At 36.7% G+C, this 22,126-nt stretch overlaps 1 protein-coding gene across 3 annotated transcripts in view; it reads right to left on the bottom strand.

Moving 5' to 3' along the window:
* Positions 1-22,126, bottom strand: part of Homer1 (homer scaffold protein 1) — a 117,434-nt gene that overhangs the window by 29,864 nt on the left and 65,444 nt on the right. For all 3 annotated transcript variants that reach the window (XM_076552071.1, XM_006981776.4, XM_006981777.4), the window contains one exon: positions 18,604-18,743. In XM_076552071.1, the coding sequence (XP_076408186.1) occupies positions 18,604-18,743 (140 nt within the window). The remainder of the gene's footprint in view (positions 1-18,603; positions 18,744-22,126) is intronic.

The following is a 22,126-nucleotide window of genomic DNA, read 5'->3' as shown; positions in this document are numbered from 1 at the left end:
GCAACTTAGAACTGTCTGACAAATTTGACAAAATTGGGCATTCATGTATTTTGGCTTCTGAGTTTTATATGAAGAAAATGTACACTATCTAAAGAGGTTTAGCTCAGTTAGTATCTACATTTAAGATTTGCATCTTAGAAGGAAAGAACATGCTGCCAAAGCCTGCTGGGAGCCAGGAAGTTATTACCAGAAGCTGTAAAGTTTTGATGAGGAGCTGTGGAGTTTGCCCTGCCTGCTGGGTTTCGGTCTCCCCGAGTACGCCCCAATTCTCCCTTGTAGAATAGGAACGTTTACTCTATGCCACTGTATATTCCTAGCAGGTAACTTGTTTTTTATTTTCCAGGGCTCACAGCTAAGAGTCTGCCTTGAGTCTCGGCTGAGATGCAGACTGGCACAGTGTTGGAACTTTAAGAGTACAGAAACTTCAGGAATTGAACTGAATGCATTCTGCATTAGGAGATGGCCCTGAGCCAGGTGTGGAATGCTAGGGTTTGAACTTGCACTGTTCTCCATGGGCTCGTGCATTTGAATACTTGATCTTCCCCTGGTGTTTCTGCTTTGGGTACCTTTAAGAGGTGGGGCAGAGCTGGAGAAAGCAGATTGCTGGGAAGGGGCACACGGGGGCTAGAGCCAGGCTCTACTTTGCCCTCCCCTGCTCCCTGCCTGCTGATGCGGCCTAGCCAGCTGCCTTGGGTCCCCATCCCCAAGTCCTGAGCTGCTCCGCAGCTGTGCTGTCCCTGCCAGGAAGGACTGGACACTTGCACGTGGTGAGTAGCACTTGTCCTTCCTCTCACCTCTCCCAGTTATTTTAACACAGCTGTGAGAAAGTACACCAGCCAAGCGCCCTGTCGGCCTGTCCTGTCCTCCTTCCCCACTCCTTTCCTTTCGTCCCTTCCTCCCTCTCCAGCTCTACACTTTGACAACAGCAATGCAAGCTGAAGCTGTACTTAGACTTAGACTTGTAAATACAAAAAATCAAGTCTGGGAGGAAAACAAAATAATTACATCAACAGAGTACATTACTCTGTACTTGAAAATGAAAGAATGAATGCTTTTATCTCTTCAAGTACATTTTCTCAGCATCTATAATTCAGTTAAAAAGATGGATTGAAATGGAAGTTTCTGTTTGCAATTTCCAGGATGACTCTGGGTAAATGTCTTATACCCTTGTTCTGCAAGTTCTCCTGTTTGTAAAGTGGCAATGACACTACTTGTTACAAACTACATTCCTACTGATGTTGTAAGGACTGAAACTAATGTATTTCAAGTTCAGGTAACTGTAAGTACTCAATATGCATTGGAGCACATGGTCACATAAAGACTTACATTTCTATTTTATTGAGATACATGATATTACATTTTGATGATTACTAAATAGCCAGCCTACCAGTTTATATATTTTACAAATTTAATTCAAGCAGTCAATGTATTAAATGAAGTAAGTCAATAGTATTTTCTAATGTTTTTCAGGTGTAAGATATTTCCATCTTCCTTAAGGACTTTCTATCTTAATAACAGGGGAGAAAAAAACAGGTCTAATATAGAAGAAATAATCAGTCAACAGATGTTTATTGTGCTTCTACAGTATGTCATGCACCATATCAGACATTGAGATTCAAGGATGAATAAGCATGTCAAAGGTCCTCAAAAAACTTAGGATAGAAAACTAAAAATATACCTTCCCTCCTATTCTTTTACTCTTAAAGCTAAGTAGGAAATAATTCTCACTTCTTCTAAGTCTTTATCTTTCTAGGTATCATTTCTATGATCTCAAGATGAGGGCAAACTACCCTGAACCTACACAATACAATCCACTGGTCAAGTCAAGCATCAACAGGCCTTCCTCAATATTCCTTTGTTAGAAATCATGTATCGAGCATCTGGGAAGGCAATTGAGACTGTTCTTAGGAGCACCATGAGGGAGGGCAGTAGAGTATGTAACTGTTCTGGATGATGACTTTGCACTCATAATGTGTATATGCACACACACATACTAAATACTACACAGACATAACTGTGCCTTCCAGATACCTCTAACTTCTAGATACGCTCATTTTGCAGCTATGTTGGAAGATTCAACTTCTTACAGTGTCTCTCTAGATGCTCTTGGGTTGCAATATGCTTACACAAAAATGTGAGCACTCTTAGGACATACATGCCAATCCTATGCTGATCCTTTGATGATTTCAGGAACGTATTGCTTAGCTCTAAGCCAAGATCTAAGATCGACAGCTAGCTACTTGGTAAATATATAGACTGTAGTCTTAGTACTACATTTTAACTAATTAGAGAGTAAAGAAATCACATATAAGGATATTTTACTGTCACCTATACTCATATATAAATTATCCAAACGAAGATCCCCCAATAATTCTTTGAAAATATAAACTAACAGATAATCAAGACTACTATAACTACAAACACATGAGCATATGTGCTAGACTCTAAGACATATGTTAGTTACAATTACAAAATGAACCCGATGGCAAATCATCTTTTAAAATATTTGTTTATACCCAGAGATCAATGCTATTCTCAACTATATACAGACAAGTTTCTTTTTGCAGTGGGCAGTGGTTAAGGCAGAAACTCATCACCTGGTCATGGTGCTGAGAGTGACCGTTGAGTGTTCAGCTCTAAATGGGACCTCTTTTCACCACCCTCCATTAAGGGTCAGTGAACATTAAAGAAGAGGAACAGAAAACAATCTAGAAACAGAAGATGGGGAGGAGTACTGTGAAATGTCTTCTGGACACGGCTTGGCTACTGCCTCATGAATTCCACAGCAGCTATGGTTATCTGCACAACATAGAGCTTGTCAACATTCTAGGATGGATCAGGGAAGAGACATATGAGGCAACCCTCTCATCTAAGGAGTGAATGGCTGCTAGGGGAGGATGAGCAATTTTCTCAGGGATGCAGCCACTGGGAAGCTGTCCATGCTCCAGGGACTAGTACTATACCCATGCACATGCAAACACCCCTTATTAAATTGTGTAGGTCATTGGGGGGAACAAGCAACTCTGAAAGCGGGAAGGAAAGTACTAGGAAGAAGGGCTGCAGAGTGCCTGGGGCGGGGCTAAGAGAAGGGGATGAAGGTGAACTTGATCAAACACATTGTCAAGAATTAAAAAAATGATTAAATAAATGAGCATGACCATGTGGACTTAACCTAAATGCATATCATGTCCTCAAATGAATAAATGTCTTGGTTTTGCTGTTGTTGTTGTTGTTTTGAGACAGGGTTTCTCTGAGATATTGTTTTGTTTTGTTTTGTTTTGTTTTGTATGAATAAATGTGTACAGACTCAATACTCACTGCATTTCAATTGTATCTTTTAGGCAATCCTAACTTATTTTTGTGTCAAATGATGACTAAATTCTGTTAATTATTATTTTTGCAGTTTGGTCTACTTTAGACTTAAAATTCCTTCACAACAGACCAAGGAAAAGACTAAGCAGAGATGTGGAAGATCAGTCAAGTTCTAATTCTGATTTCTACAGATGTATAAAAGCTCCCTAACCTGGGTATGACTACTGGTAGGCTGCCCAAGTTCCTATGGATGACCTTACAGCCATGCTCCAGGGAGACTGCATGAACTGAACTCAGTGGGGTAGAAAGAAGGGAGGGAGGGAGGGAGGGAGGGAGGGAGGGAGGGAGGGAGGGAGGGAGGGAGGGAGGAAGAGAGGCAGGCAGGGAGGCAGGGAGGCAGGGAGGCAGGCAGGTAGAAGGTGTGAAGGAGGAATTTGGGGTTGATATGACTAAGATATATTGTATACATGTATGACAATTTCTATGAATAAAAAAAATATTAAGTTTCTTTTTTAAAAAAAAATCCTAACATTTCTATTCTTCACATTTTTTCCTCTGAAAAAATAGGTAATAGTGTCTGTTCTATTACTCATGAGACAACAAAAATCCAAAATTTATAAAAACACAGGATACATATAAACCTGGCTACTCTTTAATGAGTAGACTTCCACATACCCCATTATCACTTAGTCTTTAAAAGAACTAAGGATACTGCATACAATCTTGCATTCAGACTCTGGAACTAACATTCATAAATAAATCATTACAAAATATCTCCTCCGAAAGAAAATAAAAAAAAAAAACATGGCATTTAATTTGATATTACTGAATTTCAGTAAATTAAATGCAAAGGGTGACCTTTGTTGGCCTCTGTGTGAAATATTTTACCTCTATAAACTCGTCTAGAACTTGTGCAGGACAGTTAGGTGTGACTCATACGTAAAGCATCAATTAGCACTATTTAGGGTGCTAGATGTCTATACCACTTTTCCAGACACAGTAGTGCATCACTCATTAAAGGTTTTCAACTTGCTTGCCCAAAGAATGCATATCTGATGCCATCATTTTCCATAGGTTGGTAAAATGATGCTAAGAAAGCGACTTTAGAGAGCAAATTTATTCTCAACTGGTCAGTTAATTATTTGTGTATGCATGCGCACATGCTGATGATTGAACCCACCTAACCAGGACTTCACTGAACTACATTCCCAGCCTAAATATTATTAATACTGCTAAACTCCAAATTTGCAAGTATAGGAGATTTAATTCGACCTATAAGCTATTTATCAACCTTGATCAATCTCTAAGTCTAGTTACCAGATAGCAATATGTTTCTGAAACTTATCTCATTATGATAATCCACTCCAAGAGCTTATGAATTCATCCCATATCTTTGGCTAGTGTTCTAATTTTACATGAATCTATTGTTGAAAAGTAGTTAACTGATGTATTATACATTTTGAATCTGTAGTGCCATCTGGGAGGAATTTAAATGATTTCAATTATGTGTGCATATTATGCCAAAGCACAAGATACTACTTTTTTCCTAATCTTATATTTAAAGGCAGAGCTAGCTAATTTGCTGTATGAAAAAGGTTCCTTTATATAGCACAGTAACATTATGTGTCTTAACAATTACAAAGCCAGTACTGAATCTCAGGCACAGCCACAGAAAACAGAGGATATATTAACTCATTTCTTGACTAAAGACAGGGTCACATGAAGATAACCAAGTCCAGCTTACTTAGAAATCACATCTTAACATTTCCCTTTTACCTAAGAGATGAAAACTGTCACTCAGAGAGACAAAGTCACTTGCTTACTTGCTTAAGTGACTAGTACTGGTGGCTGAGCCAGAAGAACCTAAGTACAATCCCTATGTTCTTGAAATGGTCAAGAACATTCTGAACTTTTAGAGACCAAAATGACAACAAAACCATTACATTACAGATGAAAGCATCCTATCTAAAACACTTGGAACTGGAATTGCTTCAGATTTAAAACATTTTTTCATGTACATAATGAGGTACCTTGTGAGTGAAATTCATTTATGCTTTATATACACTTTATTTTATACAAGATTTTTTTATCTGCCTGAATGTTGACTATGAGTCACTACATGTGGTCAGATGCATAATCTTCCATTTGTGGCATCATAGTGATACTTGAATAAAAGTTTCAGTTTTTGAAGCATTTCATATTCCAAAATTCTTCATCAAGGATGTTCATTCTAAATTCATATTTTCCCATAAAGCTAATTCCTTCTTGAATCAAATTAGGTTTGGGATACATCCTATAAATTATTCCCATAATAAAACTGGTGGAAGAAAGCATGGTTTTAAATATAGACAAATTAACACTGCTAAGGTAATGACTGGTACTATTGTATGTTTCTACTGTTTCTGAAGCACATGTTCACAAACTTTAACACTTGTTTCCATAATACATCAATTAGAAAAGCAAGCATATATTATATTAGATGCATTATGGGGGATACTTTTTTCAAATACAGAGTTTTTTTAAAGATCAACTTATTTGTTATGTATACAGTGTTCTGCCTGCATGTATGCCTGCACATCAGAAGAGGGCACCAGATCTCATTACAGATGGCTGTGAGCCACCATGTGGTTGCTGGGAATTGAACTCAGAACTCCTAGAAGAGTATCCAGTGCTCTTAACCTGTGAGCCATCTCTCCAGCCCAAGGATACTTCTTTAATAAGTATTTTAAGCAATAACTGACTTCTTAAAATTAAAATTACATTTTTGGTATGTAAAAAGTAAGGTTCAGATTAATTCTGAGGCTTTATTCTTATATAAATATAAATACAATAGAAAAAGTTTACCAACAATTTCATGACTGTTCTCAAATTTACTGCATAGCTCACTGTTTACATAATTTTTAGTAAGAACAAAATTCCCCAAATATGTTTATTGTAGTATTCAAGTGTGTATGTTCAAGTGGATATGGAAGACTACAGTACGGACCACTTTCACCAACTTAGATCAATAGATATGCACAAAATGCTTAAATGACTGTGGATCACAAAAACTATTAAATAAGCAATCAGGCTGTGGATAAAGCTCACTGGTAACAAGCTTGCTTAGCATGTAAAGATCCTAGGTTTGATTCTTAGCACTGCAAAAACAAAAGCCAACAAGGAAACACACACATGCACACACAGGGGTTGGGGGGAATAGGAGGGGGAAAATGATTAATTTCTTTTACTAAACTGAGTCAGCAAAAGAAAGGTCCCTTCTATTATAGTTCCCATTCCTACATGTGTATCCTTTGAGTGATCTAGGGTGTGTAGGATAGTTAGGTAGTAGGTTCTAGAAGTTTGTAAGGTTTCCTAAAAGGTATTATGGACAAGGGTGTATCGCAGTGTTAGGCATGCCTGTCTAGCATATGTGACCTACTGGGTCCTACCTCCCCACCACTGCAAAATCAACCAAACAACCAGACCACCACCTTCAACACTTTCCCTAGAGCAGTGGTTCTCAATCCTCCTAATGCTGTGACCCTCTTACATAGTTCCTTATGTTGTGATGACCCCCCCAACCATCAAATTATTTTCGTTGTTACTTCATAACTGTAATTTTGCTACTGTTATGAATTGTAATGCAAATACTGTGTTTTCTGATGGTCTCAGGCTACTCCTGTGAAAAGGCCATTTGACCCAAGGGGTCACAATCCAGACGTTGAGTACCCCTGCCCTAGTACTATATTTGTTTCCCTTTTTTACAGTACATAGGCTTAGTCATAAAGTAAGTATTTCAATGATATGGTCATATAGGAAAAAATTTTATTTGTTTACAAATATCAGTGTATAAGCTTGAATCCTTCAATTCACTTCCTGATTGCCTCTGATTTAATAGATATGAATTTTCTTCCTATCTATTATGAAGTATCCATCAAATCTTTATTTGTATAGTAATACCAATTAAATAAAAGGGGAACCCAGACATTTTTACTATAGCTTTTATTATTATTGTATGAAGGCTCATTTGTAAAAGAATCAATTTAAGACCTCATGTAACCAAATTAATTCTTTGTACAGGATGCTCATTGATAAATCAAATACAATGCCATTATCTTCCAAAAGGTGACCTAATATTCATTTGTAGATAATAAAGCACTTATACATTTTTAAATAAACAGAAACTATAAACAAAGAGAAAGGCATGAATTGCTAGTTATAGACATTTCTTCAGAGATTTAACATCTGCCTCACAACATCCCTGTGAGGTAGGGAGGTGGATTCAGGACAACAGTGTCACATGCGCCAAGATCACATGTAGAAAAATTGCTCTATGTTATTTTTATCTATAGTTGTTAAGTTTCAAAACAAATAACATCCATGAATCAGTTCTATTTAGAAGTCCAAGAAAACCAGGTTGCTGTTTTTTTCCTTCCTCCATCAAAGGCTTTTCAGTCTTCTGAAAATTGGTGAAGCAAGTATCATGGCATTCTCCAAAGTTCTAACCATGAAGTATCTGCCCAAGTCCCTCTCTTCTTTCTCTAGATGGCGACAGCTTAGTTGTCCTCTCCACACAGAATTCAAGCAGGTGTCTTCTTTAAAAGAACGACTTTCTTTTCATTCTTCAACGTTAAAACTGCACAACTGGGTCTTTTGAAACTGCCATGCTTCTTCCAGAAGCTTCTCTCAGTCAGGATCATTTGTATCTTTCAATTAGAATCACTGCAGATGCTCTTCTTCCAAGGAAAATAGTGACTTCACTAAGTTAAAAAAATAACCAAGGCCAGAGAAGTTCTCCAGCAAGGAAAATTGGCTGTCTTCACAGTAAGGAAAAAAAAAAAAAATCCATCTTGGAAAACTGATTTTTTTTTTAACTTGAAAAAGACAAAAACAAAAAACCAAAAAACCACCACTATCCAGTAAGTATAGGATGAAAGGGAATAAAGAGTCCAACTTTTCCATAAAAAGAAAAAAATATTCAAGTAGAATTTTTTTTTTGAAAAAAAGTGGTAGTTGGAGAAAAGGATAGGAATCTATTTAGATACATGATATTTTGTATTTATTTCTCACTGCCTAATAAATCTTTCTCCTGCAAAACTCTAATATGAGTTCAGGGCCTGATTCCTAGCAGGTCCTGTACGTGATAAGGCTCCTAAAATCCCATTAAAGATCCTTCTCTTTCTTTGTCATGGAACCTAAGACTTTGTGGCCACATATAATCATGATAAAACAGTTAATACCTCTTGAAAGAGGTATGACTACCAGCTGGGTGGTGGTGGTGAACACCTGTAATTCCAGCCCTTGGGAAGCTAAGACAAGAAGAAAGTTCAAGGTCAGTCTGAGCTACATTGCCAGACCCCATCTCACAAAACAAAGCAAAGCAAAGCCAAGCCAAGCCAAGCCAAGCCAAGCCAAGCCAAGCCAAGCAAAGGGTATATACAGCAGCAGTGTGCTTGGACTTAGACAACACACATGATCTGTTTCATTACATAAGTTAGCAAGTTAATATTATTTATTCTCTGTATTGGACAGGGGAGTACTGTATTTTATAGAACATGAGAAAGTCCTTACGTGGTTTCTTTAATAGTAATTTAGCTTACAAATAAGCATATCCTAAAAAAATTTAGCTACAAAAATATTATTAAGCCACAGGATCAAACAAGTTTTCTAAAAACACATTTTCTAACAAGCACTGCCATTAACCCCACATTTATAGACACCAAAGTTATTACCTTGGATTAAGAAAGCATTTTCCAGAACTATTTAAGGTTGCAGTTTAAGAGTGTCATGGACTACTTTTATTGTTGAAAATTTAAACAAACCCCTTTGGTGTCTCAGGTAGATGGGAGTAAAAGTTTTTTTTAACATTAATTTCTTCAGGACTTCCTATTCCACTAAGCACGCAAAGCTTTTAAAATGTCCTATGAGATAACCATAGCATTGCTGCATTGCTTGAAGATAAATGCACAAGTTTACTAAACTCTTTAAAATGCCTGTGCTCCAAAACACAAATCCTCCAAAGCAAACTGGGTGGAACACTGTCAAAAAAAAGTACTGATCATAGACGTGATCATTTAAAACAACCAGCTGACGGTGCAATAAGAAAAAAGCCATTTGTAGAGCAATAATTATACTAGAAATCAATGATCTGAAATGAATAACTTTAATATGCAAAACAATACACCTTAAAAATTAGGTAGCAAGTGAACTCTCTTCATATTCTCTCTATATAATGACTACTTCCTATACGATGAAGAGAGAAAAAAGACAGGAAATCTCCACATTTGAATACAGTTATAAGTATGCCCAGTGTTATGTTCTTTAAAAATATTAGTATTTTTATAAGAATTTTTCCTATCACGTTCCTTTTTTCCTTTGAAATAATGGATATTGCTGACTTTGCTAATGCATAAAATAGTAAAACCATCACATTATGGGGGCATAAGAGAAGAAATCACTAACAGGAATTAGTGTGATGGGAAATGCTAACAATCTAGGAACACGGGACTTGTCAGTCCTGATAAACAGTAGCTACAAAGACTGCACAGTTGATAGTTGGTCAAAGATTCTAATGGAAAAGATCCCACTGTTCCTAGTACTTCATACTGTACTAGGTAGGGCATTTAGCCAGGAAACTGAAACACAAGGTACCTAGACAGAAAGTAATACACTAAAGCTGTACCAATTGGCAGAAAACTTAATTTATCCATGAAAAATCCTAAGGAATCCACTTTAAAACTACTAAGATTGATACTTTAATTTTAATAAATCCTTATCAGAATCCCAAACAGTTTCTCTGTAGGAATGTAGAGGAAATTTCTATAGAATAAACTTTGCTTAGAAATTTTAAGGACTCAAGCCAGGCAGTGGTGGCGCACGCCTTTAATCCCAGAATTTGGGAGGTAGAGGCAGGTGGATCTCTGTGAGTTCAAGGCCCATCTGGTCTACAGAGCGAGTTCCAGGACAGACTCCAAAGCTACACAGAGAAACCCTGCCTTAAAAAAACAAAAATGAAAAAGAAAAAGAAAAAAAAAAAGAAGAAGAAATTTTAGGGACTTAAGAGTCAACCTTTAAAGAGAAGAAAAAGGCTATACAAATCCTACTTCCCAATTTTAAAGATTAATCCAGAGCTAAAATAATGAAGGCAATGTAGTACTGGTATAAGGGGAGAACGTATCAACGGGCCAGAACTGAGGGCCCAGAAATAAATTTCCATTTTTATGATCTTTGTTCAGAATGCCAAGGTATTTTCAATGAAAAAGGAATGGCCTTAAAAAAAATAGTACTGAGAAAAGTAGATAATCACATAAAAGAAAAAAAGCAAGTCTCTACCTCATATCATATGCAAAAAATGGATCAGGGATTAAAACTGAAAAGCTGAAAACTCAGGAGAAAATAAGTGTTGCAAATCTTGTGACCTCAGACGAGTCAGTGATTGCTTAACATATGACATCAAAAACACAAGCAACTAAAGAAAAAATATAAGTAAATCAAAAATTAAAAAAATGTTAAAACTTTTTTTAAAAAATATTCATTTATTATGTATACAGTGTTCTGCCTGCAAGTGTCCCTGCACACCAGAAGAGGGCACCAAATCTCATTATAGATGGTTGTGAGTCACCATGTGCTGCTGGGAATTGAACCAGGGTCCTCTGAAAGAGCAGCCAGTGCTCTTAACCACCAAGCCATCTCTCCAGTCCCTGTTAAAACTTTTAGACTGCAAAGCACTTCCAAAAAAAAAAAAGAGAGACAACCTACTGAATTAGAGAAACCATTTGCAAATCATTTACATGATAAAAGTTTAATATCTAGAATATATAAAGGACTCCCAAAAATCAAAAATAAAGAGACAAATCTCAACTGGAACTGGGTAAAGGATCTGAGTAGCAGCTCTCTGAAGATATACAAGTGGTCTATAGGCATATCAAAAAGATGCCATTAGGGAAACTAAAATCACAATCAAATACAGATTCATCCAGGAGGATGGCGCTCACAAAAAAGATGAGGGAAAAGGATGCTGCTCAGTGCAGAGCGCTGACTTAACACACTTGGGGCTCTGGGTTCAAAGCCAGCTGCAGGAGGGTTGAGGGAGACCAACAATAAAAAGTTCTGCTGCTATGTAAAGAAAACAACCCTTGTACTCTAGTGAAAGAAGTGCAAATTGGTGCAGGTGCTTGCCACAACAGTCTGGTGATTCCTCTAAAGCATTACCACTGAATGAACGTAGGACTCAGTGCATATCATATGAGTTCTTATACATGGAATGTACAGAACAGAGAAGCCCTCACAGGCAGAATAGATTCACGATTGTTTAGTGTTGGAGATGAAGGAGAATATGTATATGTAGGCAAAGGAGGAAATTCCTGATGGGTACAGGTTTGTTTTTATCTTGGACAAGGGGCAGGCATGGTGAAAATTCATTAATAGTTAAGGTTGTAGAATTATGTGAATATATTAAAACTACTGAATTGTACATTTTAATATGTGAATAGTAAATAGTATATTAAGTACTGTTTAGCATGTGAATTATTTCTCTAAAAAGCTGCCATTAAAAATAGTCAAGGGAGCCTGGCAATGTTGGCACATGCCTTTAATCCCAGCACTTGGGAGGCAGAGGCAGGCGGATCTCTTGAGTCTGAGGCCAGCCTGGTCTACGGAGTGAGTTCCAGGACAGAGAAACCCTGTCTCAAAAAACCAAAATACATGAATAAACAAAAAAATAAACAAATAGTAAGGGGAATATTAACAGCCTTTTGTTAGAATTATGATATCAAGATGATTATTCTTCAAATATGTAACTTTGCTAGTTCTACTAAATATATGTGTTTATGTTAATGAACAACTTGAATCACTTTGATGTACCTTGTTCTATTATCTCAGTTAACAACAGAAACAGAAAATTTATTTGTTAAAAAAAACTATTCATTATTTACTGTTTATCTAAAATAAGTAGAAATATATGAGAGATAGCTAGACATTTTCAAGTCAATGAGGCCTAGATTGGAAGATGAGAATTCCTGAATAGGGAGTTAAACATGCAGAGGCAAACATGTAAGTTTAACAATAATAAAAATCAGGAGGGTGTGTTTGAAAAGTGGCACTCTCTTATAGTTTATACAGAGAGAACTCCCTTGGCCAGGTGAGACTCTAATGACCCAAATTTCTGGAGAGCTCTCTGATGCAATCCATCCATTTAGCAGATAAAGTTAAGAACACTCTGGTTCTGTTTCTACTTTTGTAAAAAGAAGTGATTTCTTTCTTTCTTTTAAAGATTTATTTATTTATTTATTTATTTATTTATTTATTTATTTATTTATTTATTTATTTATTTATTTACGTATGAGTGTTCTGTTCTCCTGTACATCTTCATGACAGAAGAGGGCATCAGATCCCATTGTAAATGGTTCTGAGCCACCATGTGGTTGCTAGGAATTGAACTCAGGACCTCTGGAAGAGTCAGTGCTCTTAACCACTGAGCCATCTCTCCAGCCCATGAAGTGATTTCTGAACTACATAATGGTCAAAGTTTCTTCTATCTCCAAAGTCTTACTATTTTTAAACTTCAATTTAGTAAAAGTCATAAAAATTAACATATTGGTCAACAAGCTAAACTGTAAACGGCAAACTGACATAAACGAACACGGTGTCTAGTTGTTTCAGTAGTTTTCATATCCACACTTCCAGACTTCACAGCAAGGAAGCACTGGGGCAGACTTTCAACATTCTTTAGCAAACTGTCATTTTATTTTCATGTGAAGTGTGAGTCATTTTAATGTCTGAAACAAGCATTTGCCTGACTTTACAGGTTAGTTTCAAAGGTCTGGAAGAAGTCAGCTGTCACTAGATAACACCCCTCTGGCTTCACTTCTAAAAACTTCAGTAATTTACACACTCCATTTAACCTCATCACTCTTTACGATCACCCATACCACAAATTTCACTATGTATGTAGCTTGTCTGCCTTTCTCTATGTTTGTTATATTTTGGTCTCAACCCTTAATACTCTTAAAAGTAAAATCAATTAGAAATAAAAGCATTTTCCTTATGTACCAGAGCAGACCTGTCCAAATCATAAACCTCTCTCCAATAGAATCCACACAATGGTTTTTAAAAGTCCTCCAAGGGAAGAGATCATAGTCTACACCAATCTCATCCATGGCCAGGTACCACATAGCTAACTCCAGCTAGACAGCTGTAGAAAGAAGCTGACAGCCACTGGGATGAATGACTTCATACCCTCCTTCATTAATAGGAACAGCTGGAAAGGGAAGACAAGGGACTAGCCCATACTGGAAGTAGCTTAGAAATGTCTGGGTCTCACAGGATCATTTCTTCTTATAAATAACCTATACTGAGTGATAATGCCTCACAAAAGGCTTTAGCAATTTTTAACATTTCCACAAAATCTTGGATGACTTCAGAAAAAAATGCAAAGTAGTTTTGCAAAAATTTAAGACAGAAAATCAGGTATATCTATTCAGAAAACTACTTAACAATCTTGGTCGATAAACTATATTCTTTGTTGCATTTTATTTTAAAAGACATAAATTGCTTCTCAGTTTACAGAGAATGCAGATCAGTATTTAAGCAGCAAATTAGCAAGATGGCACTTGTTATAAAATGCCACCCTTTCACAATTATGGTAAAGTAAATTCTGTATCCCTAAATTGCTGAGTTATGATCGCAACTTTTCTTAGCTTTCATATTAATTCTGAAAAATCTAGTATAATTTTTGAGGTTTGACAATGAAAGTCACAACTATAGCAGTTAAGGGAACTGTACAATGTAAAATTTTTGCCTATAATTTTATCAGTAATAAAAATCAATTCTTATTAAGTCAAATCCCAGCTTTATAGATTTATCTAAACAAAAATTATCTACAGCTATTATTTTTACTTTAGCTCCTAACTACAACCTTCTAAGTTCTGTTTACTACTTAAAAAGGAAGGAGATGTATGCCTAGATGTACATAACACATGGTAAGTTAGACCCTTTTGAGACAAGGTCCCACTATGGAACCCTGGCTGGCCTGGAACTCATGGAGCTCTACTTGCCCCTATCTCTCGAGGACGGAAGGCGTATGCCAGTGTGCCAGGCAGTGCTTAGGTTTCATAACACTAGTCACTCTTTTCTGTTGTAACATTGGCAAATAAGTACAAACTGTATCTAATTTATAAAAAGTACATTCTGGTATACTTTAGCTCACTTAAATATAAATAATTTTTTAAAAACTGGTTAAAATGTTACCTAAAATATAGAAATTGCAGAAAAATCTCCAGATATAATTTCAATTCTAGCCCCTTTCTGAAACTTAGATAATAGATATAAATGGAGTGGATCAACCCAGGTTTTTACTATTATACTGTTTTATAGCAAAAAGCAATATACTAGAAAGTATTTCTGCATACACCTTTTAATGAGTTGTTGCAAACACACAAGAAGTGGCAGTGAAATCTCTAACAGAATAGAAGATACATGCAGTACCCTCAAAGTGCATAAAGTCCAGCAGCACCATAAGAATGTATTATCCAAACGTTAGAAGACTCCAAATATAATCAGTGCTTGAAAGAGCCTATTTTCCATTACAGTAGCCAAACTTATCAAAAATTGTCAGTACAAAAATAGCTTCACAAACTGCTGATATAAGTTCTGAACTCTCAAAAACATTATAGCAGTTATTTACCAATATAATACTGCATCTCTGAGAATCAAAGTTATAATTAACAAAATAAAAAATTTTAATTTTCAGTAGTATATTTCAGTATCACATTCCAACAGCACTACAATAATATAAAACTTAATACTTCTGAGAGAATTTGGGTTGTCTTAAATCTTATTTAAAAAAATCTAAACACTTATTGTAAGAGAGAACACATTCTAGAATTCCAAACAAACGACACCAGGAAGCAAACCATTACCTTGAAGGAGAGAGGGAAACTTTTGTACACGTGTCCACACAAGTTCGTCTATTAGGATCTAAGTGCATTTTAGTTACCAGCTAGTTTAAGACTACAGTCTCAAATTACACCCTCAAAAGTCACTTCAGTTTGTCAATGAGTTTTTGTTCAATCCCAAAAGGATATTATCATGTAAGTTAAAAATAATTATAAAGAAAAAAGCAATTTAGAAAAGATGTAATAACATATCCTCAAAGAAATTAGTAAACATTCACCCTCACGTTTTCCTGTTTTCCATCTCCTAACCTTTTGAAAGCATTTAAAATAGACCAAAGAGTGTTCACTCTTCAAAACATATTCGATTAGACTATCTTTGCATAGTTTATGAAAGGGACACAAAACAGTCCTACAGCACTTGACTAAAGAGCACATAAGAGCTCATATGCTTACACTTTAATTCAGCAGTATAGTTTTTAAAATTCAAAGAAAGTAGTAGATGAGTCAAGGTAAGGCATTATGCCACTGAATTAGGGAAAATAAAACTGTCACAGCTTAGTTATATTTCCTTAAAAGTTCAAGATAATTTTAAGAAACTATTGTGGATGAAATTATGGATCTAGGATTTGCTTTTAAAATAATACAACACAGGCTGAAAAGTTGGCTCAGTGCTTAAAAGCACTTGTTGCTCTTATAGGTTGCTCAAGGTTCAGATACCAGCACCCACATAGTGGCTCACAACCATCTGTAACTCTAGTTCTAGGGGACCTGACACCCTTTTCTGGCTTCTTTGGGCACCAGGCATGGGCATGCCTGCATGCAAAACACCCATACACATAAAATTTTTTTAAAATTATTATGTATGCATTATGATATGTATACCTATATACATACTAGGGCAGGGTCTGAAGAACTGAGCTGTCAAATCAAAGTGATTACTAATGAGCAACTGGACCTAGGACACATAAACTAAATTTTAGGATTTAGTTTTCTCATAAGCCAAAGGCATATGCTTTCAAACTATGATGCTTCACATTGTAAGTCAGCATGCACATACGTATGCGTAACACTGAATGAAACACTACAGTCAGCTTTACTGATGTCTGCTACTTATCTTCTTTTTCAGAAGCCATGAAAAACCTATTAAGTTGATTTGAAACTACCATCGTTTGGGAAATCTTGAATAATACCATCTCTGAGGTCTTCTATCGTTTTGACAATCAGGAATCCTTGCAGTAACTGTAAATAATCTACCTCCCATGAAAATCTTTATTTCAATCAAGGAAGCAGATGAATCCTGAATCATGTATCATTGAATTAAAAGGAATACTTTTATAAAATCCTATAGCTGGGAATTCTTAAAATAATAAGAAAAACTGTATGATTATAAAATGCCTTCAACATAATTGTAAGGTTAAACTGATCTCCTAAGTTTTCCATTTAGAACACTGTCAAATCCTCCATGACAAGTCATGGGTCACAGAAGTATCTTCAAGGTAAAAGTGGTTCCTAACAGACACCCAAGAACACAGGAAAGAGTCAGTAGATGGGGACCAATTCTAGGGAAGTAACATCAATATTAAGGATTAGGAAAACAATAAACATTTAGGAAATTTTAAATGTATAAACTAGAAGGAGCTTTTACAAACGTTAAATTTAAAAATTCCTATTTCCAAATGCCACAGTATTCAGTACAGATGGCTCAATTTAGGTGTTAAATTAATTATATAATTACGATCAGTGCAGTTCAGTCTTTTAAATGGAAAGGTTAAATATTACTTGATAGAAAGGAAGTTTTTCCTTTCCTTAATGCAGTTAAAATATTTTAGAATCCTGTCCTACAATATCATTCTTTATAATTAAATAATGTAATTTTTGTAATGCTATCAAAGAATTGCAGTCTTGTTAAAAGACTGCTCACTACATCAACATGAATGTGTGGTAGTCGTCAGATTGAGGGAATGAGGGTTTCCTGAGTTCAGCTCTCTGTATAGCTAGAGAAAAAAAGCACTTGCACTACAGTAACTCAAATCATGAACAACCTACTTCAAAATGTTTTACTATCATATGTAGAGTTGGTAGTAGAGCATCCTTACATTCAAAATATCCCATTTAGTCTTAAAAATCACGCCTGATTTCCTTCCTCCTCAGCCTGATAAGATTACTCAGTGCTTGTCTAATATGATTAATCCTATGAACCTATTACTTTATACAGTTAAATGAAAATTAAAATTCACTTAGGACAGCTTAAAATATGTCACTTTGAACTCTCCCCCCACCCCCCAGACAGGGTTTCTCTGTGTAGCTTTGAAGCCTGTCCTGGAACTCACTCTGTTGCCCAGGCTGGCCTTGAACTCACAGAGATCCGCCTGCCTCTGCCTCCTGAGTGCTGGGACTAAAGGCGTGTGCCACCACTGCCAAGCTTTCACTTTTCAACTTTTAATTTGTCAAAAAATTTAATTTTCTAAAACTTGGTCCCTCCAAAACAATGTGCAGTAAAATAAAACTATTTTCTTAATTTTACATAAACTACTATTCAGATAAGAGTAAAAATTAATGTTAAGGCAGATTACAGATAGGCTTTGTTAAAAAAATAATTTCAATAGTACCATTTCACATTCCTCTTTACAGTCTAATAATAACACAGTGTGGCCAATAATTAATGTAATTAGCTTATAATACATTTAGAACACACTGTATCTTTTAGACTACAGAATTCTTTTTAAAATTCAGAAGCAATTTAAGCTTTTCTTCTGTTGGTACACAAAACAGTCTGCCATTACTTTTCACAGGCTCCAGCCTGGTATCAGCTGTCATCTGTGAACCGTGGTACGACACCTCTAGGACTACAGTGAAGCTTCACTTTAAAGTGGGAATCCGATTGCTTCTAATTACAATGTATAATTCTTAAGTTACACACATGAAAACAGAAAACTAGGTAACAAAAGGGGTCTTCAAAAAATAGAAGAGATTTTCCCAGCACTCAGGAGGCAGAAGCAGGTGGATCTTTGTGAGTTCAAGGCCAGTCTGGTCTACAGAACAAGTTCTAGGACAGCCAGGGCTGTTACACAGAGAATCCCTGTCTTGAAACAAACAAACAAACAAACAAACCCCCAAAAAAGGATTTATGTTTTGTTCCATTGAAAAAGTTTCTTGTATAATTAACTCACTATCCCTTTTTCCACACAGATAATGAAAATATTCATTCAGTCAATTTGAGCAACCAAAAACAACAAATTAATTAAAGAAGTCTGACCTGGGCTTTCCACTCAAGAGTTTCTGAACCAAATAAGCCTCCATATTTGCACATCCTACTGAATCATGATTGCTGAGTTGAACGGGTACCTATGTGAGAACAGCAGCACATTCTGATATTTGCACATCCTACTGAATCATGATTGCTGAGTTGAACGGGTACCTATGTGAGAATGGCAGCGCATTCTGAGCTGGCTCAGCCCTTGGCTCCGAGTTCTGTGTCACATCCGGTGTCCGTTCATCGTCCGTGCCATTGATGCTTTCTGGGGTTAAAGGAGACTGAAGATCTCCTCCTGCGGACTCCTATAAACAAAAGAAGAGAGAAAGGAGAGTGAGAGATTGCTTTAAAGTGTTACACTTTTGTTCAAGCATACAATGTCATCTAAATGAAGTCCTTGTGATGAAATCAGATAGAACTAAAATTTGAATTAGATTAAAAAAAGATAATTATTTTTTCACGAAAGCAACTCATAAGAAAATTAACCAAAATACAATATAATTTAAAATTATAAAGATAACAATTTAGAAATGTAATTTTAAAAACGTGAAAATATTTGAGTTAATAAAAGTAATCAAGTGAAATTAATGGTATTCATAAAATTACTCTAGAATGAAAAAATGGCAGCTGGGCAGGGTGGTGTTTGTCTACAATCCCAGCACTCAAGAGGATGAGGCAGGAGGATAGTATGCTTGAGGCCAGTCTGAGCATCGCAGTGAGACACTGTCTCAGAAAAACAAAACATCACCACCTCTGGAGTAAGGCAATGTGGGAGGCATTGGTAGCTCCATCCTTCCTCACCAGACTCTGTACTAATTCAAATGATGCCTGAAACGAAATTTCTTTAGTTTCATCCTTTTTAGCTAAACTAAAACAGGCCCTTTATTATTTAACAAACATTCACGAAAGACTCATTCCACCTCGTTCTTTCATACTTCAACAAAACTGTCAATACCTCTCTCTTCTGTGCAGAGGTCTGAGAGGCAAGTCTGGGGAGAAACTTGGTGATTGTCATACACACAGGAGATGGAGCTGAGATTCCAGGCAAGCACCCATCATCCTCTGGTGTCAATTATTCCCCACACTGTCACCATGCGGGCCACCATCTCTGGAGCCCCAGCTTCTGGCAACTGTAACAGTCCGTACACAGGGCACAGTTCTGCCCGGCATATAGCAAGGTCATGGGTTTCCTCTGCTCCTGTCTGGCAGAGGTCACCTTTCCTTTAAGACACTGCTTCGCTGACTGCTGAAACTCAGACTTCTCATGGAGGGTTTTCACAGAGTTCTAAATAGAAAGTCTAGCAGACTAACAAACTTTTCATTATGTTAAAAGCATTTTACAATTTTATATCAATATTTAGGATTAGCAAAGCAGTAAGCATTTAGAAACAATCCCGCCCTCCAGCCCCCGCAAAAAAAAAAAAAAAAAAAAAAAAAAAATCGATCAATCCTGGGGAAAAAGAGGAATAGAAAGGAAAGAAAAAGAAAAAGAATATCTGAGTCTGAATAACCCATCTATTTTTTTTTTTAAAGATTTATTCTCTAGTTCATATGTAGGTATGTGTGTTTGTGTGAGTGCATGCACGTACCCACAGAGGCCAGAAGAGTGCAGAGCATTGGATCCCCTGGAGCTGAAGTTACTTGGGGTTGTAAGCTCCCTGACACAGGTGCTGGAAACTGAACTCTGGTCCTTTGTAAAAACAAGTATTCTTACTGCTGAGCCATCTTTCCAACCCCTAAGTAATACTGTAAGATGTACTAACTGATTGAACGGGTCAATCTTCACTCTGTTTACATACTTTGTACCCAGTAACTGCATTAAACGCCTAACAGGAGCCAGTTGTATTTACCTTCAAGACTGTTTATGCCAACTGTATTTACATAATTAATAACTGGATTAAATATTATGTAAATTAATCAATTTAGAATGCTAAACTAGAGTAGTTATTTTAATTAAAATCAAATGAAATGCTCTAAAATGTCTGAAAAGTAAATGGCTATGAAGTAAAATAAAATTCACAGGTGAATTAAGCACACATAATACACTATGTATGTTTTTACATACTATCATACCAGATATCAGAGAAAAGATATAAAAATAGAATATTCTGATATCTTTGCAAGTGCCAAGCTTTAGCTCTATTTAACAACCTTGAATTCATCTCCCTCTGCCTCCTGACTTCAGACACAATGTGACCAGCAGCCTCACCTTCTCTGACGTAGTGAACATATATCCCTTTGAATTGCAAAGCCCAAATAAACACACGCATAAAAACAAAAACAAAGCAAAGCAAAAAACCAACCTCAAAACTCAAGAAAATGTGTAGAGGGCAAAAAGATCCTGTGTACACAGATAAGCACTAGAGAAGCCAGGAAAATTAAACACACACCTGATCTCCCCTGCGCTCTCCAAAGGGAGAAGCTATTTGGCTGTTCTCCCAGAATGTTGGGGGAAAATGTAGTTTACAACCTGGAAATCCTTTGCTACCTGCGGAACCTGTCTCTGCCCATCTCACTCAGAACATTATGTTTGTTAATCCCAGACCCTTCCCCCCTAAATCTTGAACATTGCTTCTAGGCCTTGAAACTTTTCCTGGTGAGAGATGTCATCTGTACTTTACAAGAGACTAAATGACTTCTGTGTCATCCTAGGGCCAGGCCAGCCGTGACACCCACAGACACTGTGCTTACTCAGTCACTCGCCCTAGACCCTTATCTTGAGCACTGTTTCTGAGTCAAGAGAACCCATTTCAGGGAAGAAGCCATACATGTACTTTGTAAAGAGCTCCATGGTAAACATATCTTGAACTTGGCTGAACTCAAGGGGATGAGTTGTTATCTGGAAACTTTATCCAAAATTGCACTGTGCTTAAATTTGGCAAAAATATACAAGCTATATCTGAATATATCAGACTCCAAGACATCTCGGCCCCGCACCGGTTACCTACATCAGGGTGGACCGAGTTTCGATCTTCCCTCAGCAGGCTCTTTCCCTGCCTGCTCTACAGCCTGCAGAGACCTCCCACAACAACTGACTGTTAGTATCGTCAGTCTGTTAGAATCAAAACATAGAAAAGAAAGGTAGGATTCAAGTCAACAACATATTCAAAGGTTTTAGATTAAAATATTGGAGAATTAAAATTATTGAATGTAAACATAAAAATTTTAAGTAAGAATCCTTTAAAATGTTTTCCTCACATCCTACTCCACCGGCCCCAATAATGGGGACTGAACCTATGGCCTCCTGCACATTAAGCAGACACTGTATCACTGAGCTATAGCTCAACCCTGGTTTTTACTTACTGTTATGATAAGACAGGATCTTATTTATTTAAGTTGCTGGAATGGCTCTAAATTCAGCATGTAGCCCAGGCATACTTTACAATCCTCCTGTCTCAACCTCCAGAATACTTGGGATTACAGACCTGTTCAATCCTTAGCTCTCTTTTTTGATTAATAGACCAACTATTGGTTTTGATTCCAAGAGACAAAAAGAGCCTGTAGCCTACAGTCCCAATCTGTTCCACCCCTTCCTACTGCTCTAGACTTCACCTAGACGACTTTCAGCCTAGACAGACTTGACTAACAGTTACAGTGCTACACTGACAGGCTCGTGCTAACTTTAACACTCTCCATACTCAGCCAGGAGTACGCACTGCCTTAGTTCAAGAGTAACTCCTGTCTAAAT

This window comes from Peromyscus maniculatus, chromosome 15, assembly GCF_049852395.1.
Source record: "Peromyscus maniculatus bairdii isolate BWxNUB_F1_BW_parent chromosome 15, HU_Pman_BW_mat_3.1, whole genome shotgun sequence".
In the NCBI taxonomy this organism is placed as follows: Eukaryota; Metazoa; Chordata; class Mammalia; order Rodentia; family Cricetidae; genus Peromyscus; species Peromyscus maniculatus.
Note: the sequence above shows the minus strand (reverse complement) of the source record. Positions and strands in the feature narration are given on the sequence as shown.